This window comes from Nematolebias whitei, chromosome 16 (assembly GCF_014905685.2).
Source record: "Nematolebias whitei isolate Nwh7 chromosome 16, NemWhi1, whole genome shotgun sequence".
Lineage (NCBI taxonomy): Eukaryota > Metazoa > Chordata > Actinopteri > Cyprinodontiformes > Rivulidae > Nematolebias > Nematolebias whitei.
Window position 1 is genome coordinate 2584711 of NC_056513.1, and position 15771 is coordinate 2600481.

The window sequence follows — 15771 nt, forward strand, 5'->3', positions numbered from 1 at the left end:
AGTTGTCAAGTGTGGTCTCAGAAAAAGTTCAGCCTGAAGGCTGGTTATCAGTGTTCTACCTTTATCTATATGATCAAAAATATACTAATTTTGTATTTGAAGTATTTTGAGTTTAGTAAAATGCACTTCAAAATAGCTGGAATATGCATAGTTTTGAGTAGAATGAGGTAGCTAGAGTATAAAACAACATAGATTGAGTAAAAAGAATCCATTCCAAACCCTGGTACAATGGTTTCGCTCCACAGGCGTTATACTCTAGGTGTCCCTCACTGCCATCAGCAAACGTTAGCAAGTAGCATGTAGGCTTTTGATATTCTGTCTCAAATTCATTATATTGTTAGCTGTTTTCATTGGACCACCTGGTTTTTATGGGCAGGGGTGCCACCCAGAGTCTTGCCTAGGGAGTCAAATAAGCTGTTAGGGCTTGCACTGGTCATGAGAAAAAGTTCTACGTAGATCAATGGTTCCCAACCCTGGTTCTTGAGGAACACCATGCTGTATGTGTCAGTTGTTTCCCTTCTTTCACACATCTGATTTAAATGAAAGGGTGATTAACAGGCTCCTGCAGAACACGAGGAAGTAAGTAATTCACTGAGTCAGGTGCGTTGGAGCAAGAAAACAACTAAAACATGCAGGATGGTGTTCCTCAAGGACCTGGTTTGGGAACCACTGATTATGGCGAGTCAATAACAAGCTGCAACAACAACAACCAAAAAAAGTCATTCTTTTTTCACAGCTCTGGAGAAATTACAAGTTCAATTTTTATTGTCATTTCACCACGTGGTACATGAGGTGGAATGAAATTATGCACACATGGTCCCAGTTACACCTTAACAATAGCAAAAATATGAAGTGTAAAACGAAACAGTAAACCAGGATCTAAGATATAAACATAAAGAAAGTACAGGTTTCTAGATTTTTGCAGAGTATTCTGCAGCCCATAGCCCTGGGGTTATTCTTGTCAATCAAAATACTCCTTTGGTTTTCACAACTTGCCTGTTTTTAATTTTACGTTCAATTTTCAATTGTGACCGCTGAAAAACGCAATAAAAATGTTCTGGAGAATGTGACATCGTTGTACTTATAAACTGCAGTGCTTAAAAATGATTAGAGCCACACAAAGCTAACACTGATGTAATTATTGCTGTTCTTAACATTTAGTTTTGATTTTTCAAAAGAGCTTCAACAAAGAATAAAGCAATTCATCTAGATTTTAAAGTCAATTTGGCAGAAGATTTTTTATGTTGGTCTTTCGTCTGCTTTTGGCAAACGCTGCAGAGATTTCCTGGCCTTCTCTGCCCAGCCTCAGCTTTACAGTAGCTTTTAAAAACAGTGTGGTTTGTGCTGTGTTGGGTGGATCCGGGCGCTCTGCTGTGTTGGGGGCCCAAACAATCTTCCTCAGACATCCTGTGTAATTATAAATCCCTGGCAGCAACAGAAAAAGCAGGAGCTGATTTTCTCACTGGCCTTTCTTGGGTAAATGTGTAACAGATGCTCTGCACGTTCGACCAGGCTTGCTCAACATATGGGTTGTTTCCTAAATTAGTGTCTGACCTTTGAACCCTCACCTTTTTTTCCAGGCACGGTTCTGTTTGATCTGAGAGCTGACATCAGCACTGCTCCTCCTATCTGCGCCTTCACAAATAAATGCTTAACGTCGGCCCCGATCATCTACAGTGCAGTCTCTTTATGCTATTACAATAAAATTATTTGTGTCATGAGCTCATTTAAAATTAGATGTGCATTATAAAACATGTACTTTGTATATGATATTTACAATCTCGTGCAATATTGCGAGATCTCATAAGTCATGTCAGCACTCGGAGAACGTGTTGAAGAGCCTCTCATCCACAGCTGCACTAAATCTTAGTGAAATCCCTGTAAAATTCACAGTTATAGTGATTTTGTCTTGGCTAATGCCACTTGGCTGTGATGGACATCTTGAATTGGGTTGGCGCCAAAATTTAATGTTACTTTTTGAGAGTTGCATTGAAAATCACTCAGTGATTCACACAATATTTTGCTAACGGTACAGACAAACAAGCACACGCAAGTGAATATTTCTATCCATTTTCTAAGAATTTCAAAAACAAGCAACTGGACTTCTTCTTCTCCATCTCCTGCCACTTATCTGTAGTTGAGTCGTGGGGGCAACAAGTCCAGGAGTGAACCCCAGACATACCTCTCCCTAGAGACACTTTCAAGCCTGTCCTGAGGGACTCCGAGACGTTTCCAGGCCAGAGAAGAAACACAGTCCCTCCAGCTACTTCAGGGTCTTCTTCAGGGCCTCCTACCAGTGGGACGTGCCCAGAAAAGAGACACCCAGGAGGATCCTGATTAGTTACCTGAACCACCTCAATTGATTTTCGATGCGGAGAAGCAGCGGCTCTGAGCTCCCTCTGGATGTCGGAGCTCCTCACCCTGTGAAGGAAGCTGATTTCGGCCTGTTGTATCCTGGCTCTTGTTCTTTTGGTCATGATGCTGTGGGAGTTCTGGTTCCTGCATGTCTCTCACTGTCTCCCACAGCTGCAGCAGAGACTAATCAGCTACCCACTCACAGCTGATCCTGATTTGGAGGACTGCTCTGCAGGAGTATATAAGCTGCTGCAGACACTCCTTCAGCGCTGGGACGTTATTCTTCAAATGGTAAAGGTAATGGGCAGCCTCTATGTCTCCAGACCTTTAACTTGCTAAGAACAGTGCTTGTTATCTTCTACAGTGACTTCCTAGGCATTAGCTCTTCCAGGACTCGACTCACTCTGATGGTGTCCCACAACCAAAGCCTCCAGCCTGAATCATCAACTCTCTGCTCCAACACAACCTGTTCCTCTCTCCAACGGTGCTTACCTCTCTTCAAGTTGGCACCTCCTGGAACCAAAGACCTCAACCACTCCCCTCTGATTCATACAACAAAGACATTATCAGTAACCAAACAAAACCCTTAAATAATATTCATCCAAGACCATCTTCAAACACTCACCTTGTCCCTGCTTCCTTTTCAGCCCTGAACCCTCACCTGTAAATATATTTATTTTTGTAGATTCTGTCTTTTCTTCAGTTTGCCACCTGGGGTCAGTATCTAATTACAGTCATGTTGGATGCAAACTTCATGACCATAGGTAAGGGTCAGAACGTATAGGCCAGTAAATTAAAAGCTTAGTAAATCGACTCCGCTCTTCCTTCACCACGACTGACCAAAGCAACACCCTCATTATTGAGGAAGAAGCCCCAATTTGGTGATCCATCTCCCTTTCTGTTCTACCATCATTCAGGAACAAGACACCCAGATACTTGAACTCCTCCAAGTGATGATGAGGATAAAGTGGATGACATGAGTCGACGGGGGAGAGGGCGGGTCCCAGAAACCACCTTATCACCAATAAACTGGTTGGTTTGCTATGTGGGTGTGCTGTTTGTGGGACTGAGTTTGTTGTGGCTCCTCAGACTGATGAAGTCATTTGGATGAAGGATGAAACGTCTCAAAAACAAACCATCCAGATGACCTGACTGAACTTTGTTGGATTTTGTGCCTGGATTATTAAGCATGAACTTTGGGGAGGCTGACGACCCAGCTCCCCCCGGCCCAGTAGACGGAATGACCGCAGGGATAAAATGAAGCCAGACACAAAAATAAATAACCAACACTTTATTTGCAGATTAACAACAAAAACACAATAAAATAACTATTTGACTTTGGCAGCAACTAAAACAACCAAGTCCCGGTTTGTGGTGGAAGAAACTAAAACGGCAACTGTTCACAAAGTAATGAGTGAAAACGGGCTGATGTGGCAGCGAACAACACAACAGGAGAAGAAAACCCCAGGGGCACAAAGAAGCAGCAGACAGGGCATGAAAGCATAATGTCAGACTGAAGATGAGCTGCGTGAATGAGTTAAAGAGCCTGGATTGATAAGGGACCGAGACTAATGATCGCAGGGAACGTGTGTGAGTGAGAGGAACAGGAGAATGAAGGAATTAGATGCACAAGGAATAAACTGAACAGAAAATAAAATAAAAAATGAAGTAAACAGTATTTATAAAACGATGGTGACAAAGTGCAGCTGCTGGTAGGTGGCAAACAGGGTCTGACTTTAACTTGGTGACTTCGCAGTCAGATCTGAACTGACCGTTCTGTCTCTGTGGTGGTAAAAAAGTCTGATGCCGAACAAATTAATCCGCATCTCAAACTTGTTGTTCAGCAAAATGCAGAAACTGAGTGAGTGTGGCTGAAAGCAGAACTCTAAGCTTGTTAAAAGTATTATATACAGTATCTGTGAGATGAACCACTTCTTCTCCAAAGTCACTGAGATGGTCTACAACAAGAGCTCAAGGAGCCCCTGTCTCCACTCAGAACAGAGCAAACAGGATGAAATGTGTCACTGGGTCGAGGTCCAGAATCCTCCTGGAGTCTTTATCCTCGTACTGTGGAGCTGCAGACACACAACACCGAGGGATGTTCAGTGTCTGTCCTGACATCATGAGGAGGCAGAACCTGCTGCTTAAGTCCCTGAAGTCCCACTCGGATGTGTCTGTGTGTGGGGTGGGGGCTTGGTCTTTGTATTATCTGGGTGTCCAAATACTTCTTTAAAACGTCTTCAGTTGATCCAAAATGCTGCTGCCAGAGTCTTAACTGGAGTTACTGGGAGAGATCATCTCTCTCCAGTTTTAGCTTCGCTCCATTGGCTCCCTGTCAAAACCTACAAAACCCTCAACAACCTAGATCCATCTTATTGTTCCATAATAACAATATTAAAACTGTGGGTATGAAGCAGAACAAATCAGGCACAGATGAACATTATAAGATCTGCAGCAGACAACATGGAATCAAACAATCTGGGACTGAAGTCACCAAATCTGTAAAGATATAAATATTATTTTTTAATATAAATAAGTAAATATGTTGTTTCAGCTCTACAACACTTTAGACAGCAGCAGAAATATGTTAAAACAAGCCGTCATTTTGTGTCTTGACTAACATTTAGGGGTTATTTAAACGTGCGCACAAACAAAACCACAAATCATTTATTAGATTGTTTGTTTTGAACACTTATAAATTAAGAAAGCACAAGGGATCCTTTAAAATAAGCTAATTAAATAAAGCAGTATACTGTTAGCTGTCTTGTCTCTTGCTTTTCCCACAATAATTCATGTCTAATTTAACATTTTCAAAGTGAGCTAGCTGAAAACATCCTCAGCTGCTGTCATTTGTCAGACATTACCATGCAAAGGCAGTCATGCGTTTATCTTGCATATATTTTATATATTGTTGTTATCTGTCAGTGTTTGGAGTTAACTCAGCGCTGGATTAGACTACGATGGTGGGAAATAAACGTGTTTCCTCAGTTCAGCTGTAGCGTTCAATAGAAAATGCTCCTGAGTCGCTGGACTTGAAGGCTGATTGTCTGAGTGACAGCTGGGAGTGAAACAAGCCGTTATTTTGTGTGTCCAGGGGGTTGTCTGACACCTGCAGTAAAAAACACAGACAAATAATGACCGGTTTTAAGATTATTTATATAATCCAGTTATGTTACACAATGTAGATATTTTAAAAAAGAATATTGGTACACTTGGTTTTGAGTATTTTCATTTCCTCCTCACTAATCTTTTGCATTTCCAGACGTACAACCGTTAGTAATCGCTTCATTTACATCTACAGCTGATTAGCCGGTTTGGAATAGCCCGATTCAAGATGGCTGACACAGCCAAGTTGTCACGTTTCCTGTGTTTAGAACCCGTTTGCAGACAGAACACGTAGACTCTGAGAATCAAAGTAAGAAATAATTTATTACTAAGAACAAAAGGCTGATGGGACAGCAAGCTTGCATGATGCTGGGAACACGGAACATGGAGGGAGACATGGAAACGCCCAAACAACGAGGAACACGGGACCAGACCTAAACAGGGACGTTAACGACAGACAAACGACAACACCTGGGCAGGACAACAGGAGGCGGAGGCAGGAGCTGATTACACGAGGAAGAAACACTGAGGAGCAGGAACGAACACAAGAGGGACACACACAAGAAGACAGAGCCTCACACAAGTGAATTAAAAATACTATGATTCAGTCAGTTCTACATGAGCTACAGTTGGTGCAGTTGTAACTGAAAGTCTGTCACAACATAATATCTCATGGTATTGCATGATGCATAATGTTATTTTCAAAGATTGACCAAAATGGCTATGACCCTGGGGTGGCACGGTGGCTCAGTTGGTAGAGCTGGTGCCTCTCAGTGAAAAGGTCACCAGTTCAAATCCTGGTCCCGGGGCCTTTCTGTGTGGAGTTTGCGTGTTATCTCCACGCATGTGTGGGTTTTCTCCGGGTACTCCGGTTTCCTCCCACAGACCAAAAACATGCATGTTAGGCTGATTGGTAACTCTAAATTGTCCCTAGGTGAGAGAGAGAGTGAATGGTTGTTTGTCTTATTTGTCTCTATGTGTCCCTGTGATGGACTGGAGACCTGTCCAGGGCGTACCCCACCTCTCGCACAGTGATTGCTGGACATGGGAACCAGTGACCTGAAAAAGGAAGAAGCGGGGAAAGATAATGGATGGGTGGATGTGAATATGGATGGATGGATGGATGGATATAAATATGGATGATGGATGGATGGATATGAATATGGATGGATGGATGGATGGATGGATGGATATGAATATGGATGGATGGATATGAATATGGATGGATGGATGTATGGATGGAAATTAATATGGATGGATGGATATGAATATGGATGGATGGATGTATATGAATATGGACGGCTCTGACCCTGTTGCTTCTCATCACACAATGGCCTTGATAGGCAGTGGGTGATATGCATTCCTTCAAGGAATGCTCAGCCTTGAGTCTATCATCTGCTTCATAAATTATTTATGAAAACTCAGAGTCTAGTGGAATGATTTAAACGAGTCCTTTGAAATATATTAAGAAAATGTATTGAATGAAACAAACAAATAAATAAATAAGCTAATAAACAAATAAATAGATAAATAATTAAATAAATATATAAACATACAAATGAACAAACAAATAAATAAATAAAAGGCACTCTAGTGTAAACAACACGTTATCCACCACTAACGTATCAGCAACATTCTAGTTACCTGATACTTTTAGGTCCTGCAAATTATTTTAATAAATCTAGCTCCACCACATCAACAGTAGATAAAACAATGAACAGGCATAAAAAAATCTAAATAAACTAATTTATTTGAACGTCAGCTCGCATGTTATAACAAATAAAACACAGCTTGCTTCCTGTTTAAATTAATATTTATATCTAATTGAATACAATTTCTGCTGCCTGTTCATCTTAAGAGCCTGGTATTTTACCTCCTCAAACTTCTTGGCCTTGTACTGCTCAGCTCCTTTCAGGAAGTTAAGCAGTATTATATCACACAACACTGTGCCCTGTAGAATAAAAGAATGACACAGACAAACAATAATGTTAAACTCACCTGTTTCATGACACAATATGGTACAAAGACATGCAATTTTACATCCAAGAAGATCAATGTATTTTAAACATTTAACAGTTCAAAATTATTTCGTAGTAAATAAAACCCCACAAAGGTGAAAGTGTAGCTACACAAAGTTTATAAATAAAAAAACAACATTCGAGCCTGTCCAACTCTTGCACTTGGGCAATTCCACCTCACTTTCAAACCTCGGTCTTCTACCAGAGGTCTGGAGCTTGAAGGTTCTGCGTAGCATCTTAGACGTTCCTAGGATTGTACTCTTCTGAACAGAGATCTCTGGGGTTGTTCTTGGGATCTGTTGGAGCCATTCCTCCAATTTGGGGGTCACAGCACCAAGTGTTCTAGTAACAATAGGGACTACTGACACCTTGACTCTCCACAACTTCTGTATTTCCTCTTTTAGTCCTTGGTATTTTTCACACTTTTCATGCTCCTTCTTTCTAATGTTACAGTCACTTGGGATTGCTTTATCTTTCACCACTGTGCTCTCCACAAGCTTGTCGATCACCACAATGTCCAGTTGGTTAGTCACCACCTGTTTGTTGGTCTGGATCTGTAAGTCCCGCAGTATCTTAGCCCTTCCTTTCTGCACCACCCTTGGTAGCATCTCCCTCTTTGACTGTGGGACCTCAAGTCCATCCTAGGTACAGATATTCCTGTTTACTGTTCCAGCCACTTGCTTGTGGTTTTCCATGTATGCTTTATCGGACTGGATCTTCTATCCTGCTATTATGTATTGGACTGTCTCAGGGGCATCTATGCACAGCGGACATCTTGGGTCTTGTCTGGTATGTTAGACCTCAGCCTCTATTGCTCTTGTCCTGTCATTATTAGTGCCTTTGTCCTTCAGTCCAGCCCTCTCTAGCCATGCGTAGGATTTGTTGATATCAGCCACTTCCTTAGTCTTCCAGTGGTACGTGCTGTAGAGGGCATTATTTGGGTTTCTGCTGCTGCCTGAGACAATCACCTATCAGTTCATCATTGATGGTATCCTCTTGATGTACTCCAGGCCCTCAGTTGTTTCATCCTGTATAGTGGCTCAGATGATCACTATCCTCTGCCTCCCTTCTTTCTCAGTGTATAGTCTCAGGGTGCTGGACTTGGGATGAAACTCTATGCACTGTGATGAGCTTTCAAGTCTTGATATCAGTGGTTTCTATCTTCTCCTTTGACCAGGCTATTATACAAGTTAGGCATCTGATGACTGGCACCACATACATGTTGATGGCTCAGACTTTGTTGTTGCCATTCAGCTGTCTCTTCAGGACCTGCCTAACACTCTGTAGGTACTTGTGGCTGAACTTCTTGCAGCCTCATCATGATTGTCATTGGCCTATGGTTTTCTAAGGTATTTGTAGATGTCCTGGACATCTGCAATCTTACGTGACACTCAACTGCATTTATCCAGTCCAAATGATATTCCAATGTCCTTGCTGTATATCCTGGTGAGGTGGATCAGTGAGTTGATATCTTACTCATTTTTGGCATGCAACTTGATGTTATCCATTCAGAAGAGGTGACTGATGATTCACTTTGGAACCAGTATCCATTGCCACTCTTTTCAATGATCTGGCTGAGAGGGTTAATGTATATGCAGAACAGGAGTGGGGACAAAGCATCGCCTTGGTATATGCCACATTTGATGCTGACTTGTTCAATTGGCTTTGAATTGACCTCTAGAGTTGTCTTTCACATTCCCATTGAGTTCTTGTTTATGTTGTATCAACATTGTGTCAAGAACTCCAGTATCCATGTGTGTGTGGCATCAAGTCATAGGCTTTCATGTAGTCTATCCAGACAGTGCACAGGTTTGTGTGTCTGATTTTACAGTCTCAAACTGGTTCTGTTGACCAGTATCTGGTGCTTGGCTCCTGTGGTATTGGTGCTAGTTCCCTTCTGGTGGTGGTCCATAGGTCTATATTCATTGCACCTTCCTGTTGTTCTGACTGTAGTTGTTATCCATGGCTTATTCATTGTAGGCTTGAACTTATAGCCAAGCAAGTCAAGGATCACTGTTGCTGTGGTGTATAGGTTAAGCTCTTCTTGCTGATTTCTGTGATGGTGTCAGTAGATATACTTAGCAATACTGCATTCACATCTTCTAGCAAACTTTCAGAAGGTACTTTGTCACCTTGGAAGTGAATTGTCACTTAGCCTTGGCAAGGGGTGCAGATTATGTCTAATGGTGCTTTACCACTGTCTCAACTCTCATCGGTTCTGCACCACACTGCACCAGTTATGGGTCTGCCCACTGCCGGTACCCACTCCCACTCAGCCCGGTTTATGGGACCATCTTATTTGAGGGTTCAAGTGGACTGCTCCAAGATGCTGATTTTGAAGTAAGCAGACAGCAGCCATTGATTGGTCAGCTGAGCTTTGTAACTGGATGAACCATCCAGCAAAACTGCAAAGTACATCTGAAACTCTATTTCCTCTGAAATGCCATTTCCTCTCTGACTGTGTTGACGAACAGCACCACAGGTTAACACTTTTACAGAGAGATATCAGAGATGATGGCACAGCATGGCTACACCCAGACTTATGAGCAGTGCCAGGATAAGCAAAAAAAAAAAAGAAGTACAATTATAGGACAATTCAGTACCACAATGGGCAGAGTGGCTCAAACACTATGAACAGTTACGATTCTGCCCACTATGCATTGGTGAGCCCACCCAAAGAACAGGGAAACAAGTCGCAGTGGCAAATTACCTATACCTGAGAAGAATCAATAAGACGAGAGCTGAGTGGATTCAAACTTATCAATGGCAACGTGGCTTAGCTTGGTCACAGTCTTCATTATCTGATCAGCTGTCCTTGCATTCAGTCCCTCAGGACTTTTCAATGGGGCTGGGTACCCATACTCCGATGGTGAGGATGGTGGTCTATGGCCCCCTGACCTGTTGTCCTGGCTCCCTCTTGCCGTTGGTGGAATACTGGGTCCAATGTTGTTTCTGAGTCAACTTGAATGAAGGGTATTGCAGTTTCCATAGTTCCCACATCCTTTCCATATAGCTCCTCTTTCTAGGCTGGCTTGCATAATAATATTGTTAAGTTGTTACACAGTGTTAATTTCTCTGTCCTTGTCCATGCATGTCCTGTTCCAGTAGACCATTTCTCACCAGAATGCCGTGATTCCCCAATATCTGACACAGACTTTATTAATCCAAACTATGTCCAAGCCGGCAAGGCTTTGATATTATGTCCCTTGCTCATTGTGTAATTGAAGTTGTTTGAAGGTTAGCACCAATTTATGTGCCCTAGCTGAGCTGTAATATATATTAATTATAGCTATTTTTTTGTGTTAGTGGAAATAAATAGCAAAAAATAATATGAAAGGTATGTTAGTACCAGGGCAGCACAGTGGCACAACTGGTAGAGCTGCTGCCTCTCAGCGAGCAGGTCCCTGATTCAAATCCCGGTCCAGGGGCCTTTCTGGGTGGAGTTTGCATGTTCTCTCCGTGCATGCGTGGATTTTCTCTCCGGGTACTCCGGTTTCCTCCCACAGACCAAAAACATGCATGTTAGGCTGAATGGTAACTAAATTGTTCCTAGGTGAGAGTGAGAAAGTGAATGGTTGTTTGTCTCTATGTGGCCCTGTGATGGACTGGAGACCTGTCCAGGGTGTACCCCACCCCTCGCACAGCGATTGCTGGACATGGGCACCGGCGACCCCCATGACCCAAAATGGAAGAAGCGGGTAAAAGATAATAGATGGATGTTAGTACCACTTACCACTCCCACTGATGTGAATGCAGCCACAATGTTTATGAGTGTAGGGATCATGTTAAACTTTCCAGCCTGTAAAAGAAAAACATTGGTGAAAATTAACAGGTTTACAGTCCACTGATAGCACAGATATGAACTGAATCCATATATTACCAAACTGGAATTTATTTACAAGGTTAATTTAATGTAAAATCCAAAGTTCACTAAACCTCAATGGTTCGTTCCAGTTTATTTGGATATTTCCTCTTTGAATCAAGTTAATGCTTCTCCCATTTTCTTTTGTCTGGGTTATGTTAAGCCCCATCTTCCAAGCGTATATAAATTTCAGTGACTGAATGTAATCTAAATGCTCGCCTTTATTTAAATGAGGTCGCTGTGATTGGATGAACAGCTCCAAAACGTGCCCATTGTGAAACTTTAAAATGTCCATTTAGTGCAAAAACAGTCTCTGCCCTGTCTCGTCTTACACTGTTGTTGCTTTTGTGTTTAGTTCTCACTTTGCTCCAATGACTTAGTCTTGTGTTTTTATTTGTTTTTCACCCTTCAAACAAGTTTTCATTGTTCAAATGTTTTCATCATGGTAGAAACATTTTGCAGTGTCGGCCAGGACAAAACTTTTACTTATACACAGCTAAAAAGTCAAGTGGGCGACACGGTGGCTCAGTTGGTAGAGCTGTTGCCTCTCAAGAAGAAGGTCGTCGGTTCAAACCACGGCCCGGTGGGTCTAGGCCTCCCAAAAATGGATGGATCAATAATGACAGGAGGAGTTATTGATTGAATTTGTTCCGGTGGTATATACTAGTATAAAGGGTCAGACCCCAGCCTGGTTTACAATTTCAATAGTGATTTTTATTAGTTCTAAAAACTAATTAGGGTGCCTATGAGCCAAGGTGAGTATGAAGCAGGGTTAAATGAGTGCAGACTAAAAAGTCAAATATATAGTTACCAGAGCTGCAAAAGTTTAAAACGGACAAAGTATGAGTTGACCTGGAGCTTCACAAGCACCGAATTAGTGTGGTAGAGCAATAAATATTTTTTATTCTTTTGGTAAACAGTTTTGTATTGAATAGAATTAGATCTTGTATTAATCGTTTGATGAAAATGCCATCAAGGGCGCCCTGCCTCCCTCCTGTTAGAGATAGGCACTAGCCACTCATGACTTTGAACATTATCCATGTACAGAAAATGGATGAAGGGTTAGTTCTTGTATCGATTGTTGAAACTCAAACTTTGATAAAAGATGAAAACGTATACAGTACTCACATTTCCATTGACAATGACGTCAAATCTAATGGCAAAGGCTTTGACCAGAGTGCGGTAGTCCGTCCCATTTTCCATCTTGAAGTATTTTGCAAATCTGTACAGACAAACCCATTACAGCAAAATAATCTGAATGGATTACGTCAATGTTAAATTGTTGTAGATTATTTTCACATTTATACTCACATCTACTCACTCCACAAGTTAGTAGATCCCCCCACCCCCATTTTAGAGGACATTGATCTTTACTGACAAAAAACCGTAGTCTCCTTTTAACCGTTTCCAAGCCCCTTGTTACAGTTACATCAGACGATACAAATATCCTGATGCATGCTCAGCCGATACAGCGTTTATGACAAATATCTAACAAAGTTAAGTCAGGTCCTCTGGATGAATTCTTCTTGTTGAAACATTTTTTCTTTTATCCAAAGGACTTCATCAGTCCGAAGACCTGCAATAAACTCAGTCTTATAAATAGCACCTTCTCATAGTGGATCAACCAGTTTACTGGTCACATCCAGAACTAGCTGTTCACATGATAACGGAGGACCATCAGCCTAACGACCGATCGTTAGTGCCATGATGGCCGCTTGTTATTCACAGAGGGCTTAGTGATCAAGGCCTCCGTGTCCATTTGTCACCTTCTTACAATGCTGTTATTCGTAGTATCACTGTAGCCCGACAGATTTCCAAACTTTTTCAGTAAGTACATTAGATCTATAAATTATTTCTCTGTCCTCCATGTAGACCAGCACATCATCAGCAAACGTCGCCACCTTGTGTTCAACTCCTGCTATTGTCACTCCCTTAATTTCACTTCTTTGTCTTTTTACTTGTCCCAAAGGCTCAATAAATATTGCAAATAGAACTGGAGAGATTGGTCAGTCCTGATGGGTTCCCTGTTCTAGTACAAAAGAGGCCAAAAGATTGCCGTTGATTTTTATCCAAGCTGTTGGTCTGGAATATAAGGATTGAAGTACTCTAATTCATTTATCATGTATTGCAAACTTCACAAGGACTTTATAGGTAAAAAAAAAAAAAAAAAGCCATCATGCAGAATCAAATGCCTTTTTTGTGTCGAGTCCAACTATTAAAGTTTTAGTGTTTTTTGTTTTATTTGATCTATAATAGGTAATGTCATTTTAATGTTATAATGGAATGTCATATTATCTATTGTTTGCCTTTGATGTATAAAGCCGGTCTGATTGATGTTAATTAGCACTTGGTAGTGTGTTTTCCAATCTACGTGCTAGGATAGCATAAAGATTTTATAATCTATTTTAAGAACACTTATAGGCCTATAGTTTCCACATTCTTGTCTATCCTTACCATCTTTGGGAATAACTGAAATTAGAGTAGGAGCAGCTGTGGCTGAGTGGTTAGAGCAGTCGTCCTCTAATGCAAGAGTTGGGGGTTCGAATCCACCAGCAGTCACATGCCGAAGTGTCCCTGGGCAAGACACTGAACCCCTCATCACCTCTGATGTGTGTCCCATCAGTGTTTGAATGTGATAAAGCTCTGATTAGTCTCTTTAGAATGATTTGTTCAATTAGCTTTGTATAGATCTAGTATAGAGCTGTATGAACGGGTAAATGAGGCACAGATTGTAGTGGAAAGCACTTTGAGTATCTCGATAAGCTACAAAGGCGCTATATAAGTACAGTCCATTTACCATTTAGAGTATCTCTCCAGGAAGGTGGAATTTCTCCAGTCTGTAAAACCCAGTTGAATGTTTGTAGTAATAATGGTGACAGGCTTGATTTCAGACATTTGTACCACTCTCCTGTGAATCCATTGGATCCTGGAGTCTTCCCTGATTTTAATCTGGATATACCCAAGTTCAGCTCTTTCACCGTAATTGGACTTTCTAGCATTTCATTTTGCAAATTTTTGACATTTGGTAAATCTAGGCCATTTAAGAAGTCATCAACGTGCTCCTCGCTTGCAGCTGGGGGTTGAGTTAATAATTCTTGGTAGAATTATTTTAAACATTATTTAATTCCTCTCCTTGTATTCTCTATATTATTTGTTTTAGGATTTCTAATTTTGTGAATCACATTTTCCATTTGTTGCTTGTGCAGTTTATAAGCTAGTATTTTGGCTGATCTTGCACCAACTCCAACATTTCTTTGTTTTAAGAATATGAACTTCTTTTGTATTTCCAAAATGTTGTCTATTTCACCCTGTATTTTCTTAATTCCTGATCTTATTTGAGTATTGGTTTTCCTGCTATAAGTTGCAACTTTAGTCTTGTCTGCAAGTCTGACAATTTCTTTCCTCTACACTTTTTCATGTATGAAGTCCAGGAGTTGTTTTTCCCCTTAAGACACTTTTAAAGTATCCCACAGGATTGTTATTGAACTTTCTCCATTGTCATTAAGTTCTAAATAATATTGTATATCACGCTGCAGTTTTTCTATTGTTTTGGGAGAATTGAGAATATATATATTTAATTTCCACAAAGTCCTCTTTGTTTCATTTTTCAAGTTGACTAGTAAGATAACGGGACTATGGTCCGACAGTTTGTGGATATCTGAGAGTAGTTTATCCTAAATCTATCAGAGTTAAATACAAATAAATAATCTATCCTAGAATAAGCTGAGTGAGGGGCTGAAAAGTGGGTAAAGTACAAGTCCCTCCACACATCTATAATATAATGATCTAATGATTGTTAATAGTAATTTTACCCTGACACCTGGCAGGTACTAGTTCATGTCATGTGACTCAGTTTTTTGGCTGCAGCCAGACTTTTAAGTACTTACTGACCTGAAATTGTATCCAGGTGAGACAGAGGTTTTCTGTGACATGGCATCCAGCCGAGTGAACGAGTATGCAGGCTTGCACTGGTCATCCGACTTGTCGAGATCACACATCCAACTAATCTTTATTCCAATCACTCCACCCTGGCAGATTGATCAATATGAGAAAAATACATTTGACTGAATTCCACCAAGTCATGAATCCTGACAGGACAGACCATGTGTACAACTCCACTTCTGAAAAAGTTGGGATGTTGTGTAAAATGTAAATAAAAACAGAATGCATTTATTTGCAATAGTCATGAACTCATAAGTCATTCATTATGTCAAAGTAAACATAATCAATGTTTAAACTAAGAAATGTTTACTTTTTTAATAGGGTAAATTTAATGGTAGCAACACATCTCATAAAGTTTAGAGAGGGGCAACAACAGGCTGTTAAAGAAACAAAAGATATCAGTTCTGATTACCTGTATGCATACCAATAATCATAGGTGTACTGATACCACAGTACAAATACCACTACAGCATGATACCACAGTACAAA

At 40.9% G+C, this 15771-nt stretch overlaps 1 protein-coding gene across 1 annotated transcript in view; it reads right to left on the reverse strand.

Annotated features, from left to right (window-relative positions):
• Positions 1–5131: 5131 nt before the first annotated feature.
• LOC119423019 (P2X purinoceptor 3-like) overlaps positions 5132–15771 on the reverse strand; it is a 25906-nt gene continuing 15266 nt past the window's right edge. The window contains 7 exon segments of the mRNA XM_037690431.1: positions 5132–5464; positions 7334–7411; positions 11212–11277; positions 12469–12562; positions 15232–15371; positions 15374–15428; positions 15695–15746. Coding sequence (XP_037546359.1) covers positions 5345–5464; positions 7334–7411; positions 11212–11277; positions 12469–12562; positions 15232–15371; positions 15374–15428; positions 15695–15746 — 605 coding nt within the window. The 3' untranslated portion in view covers positions 5132–5344.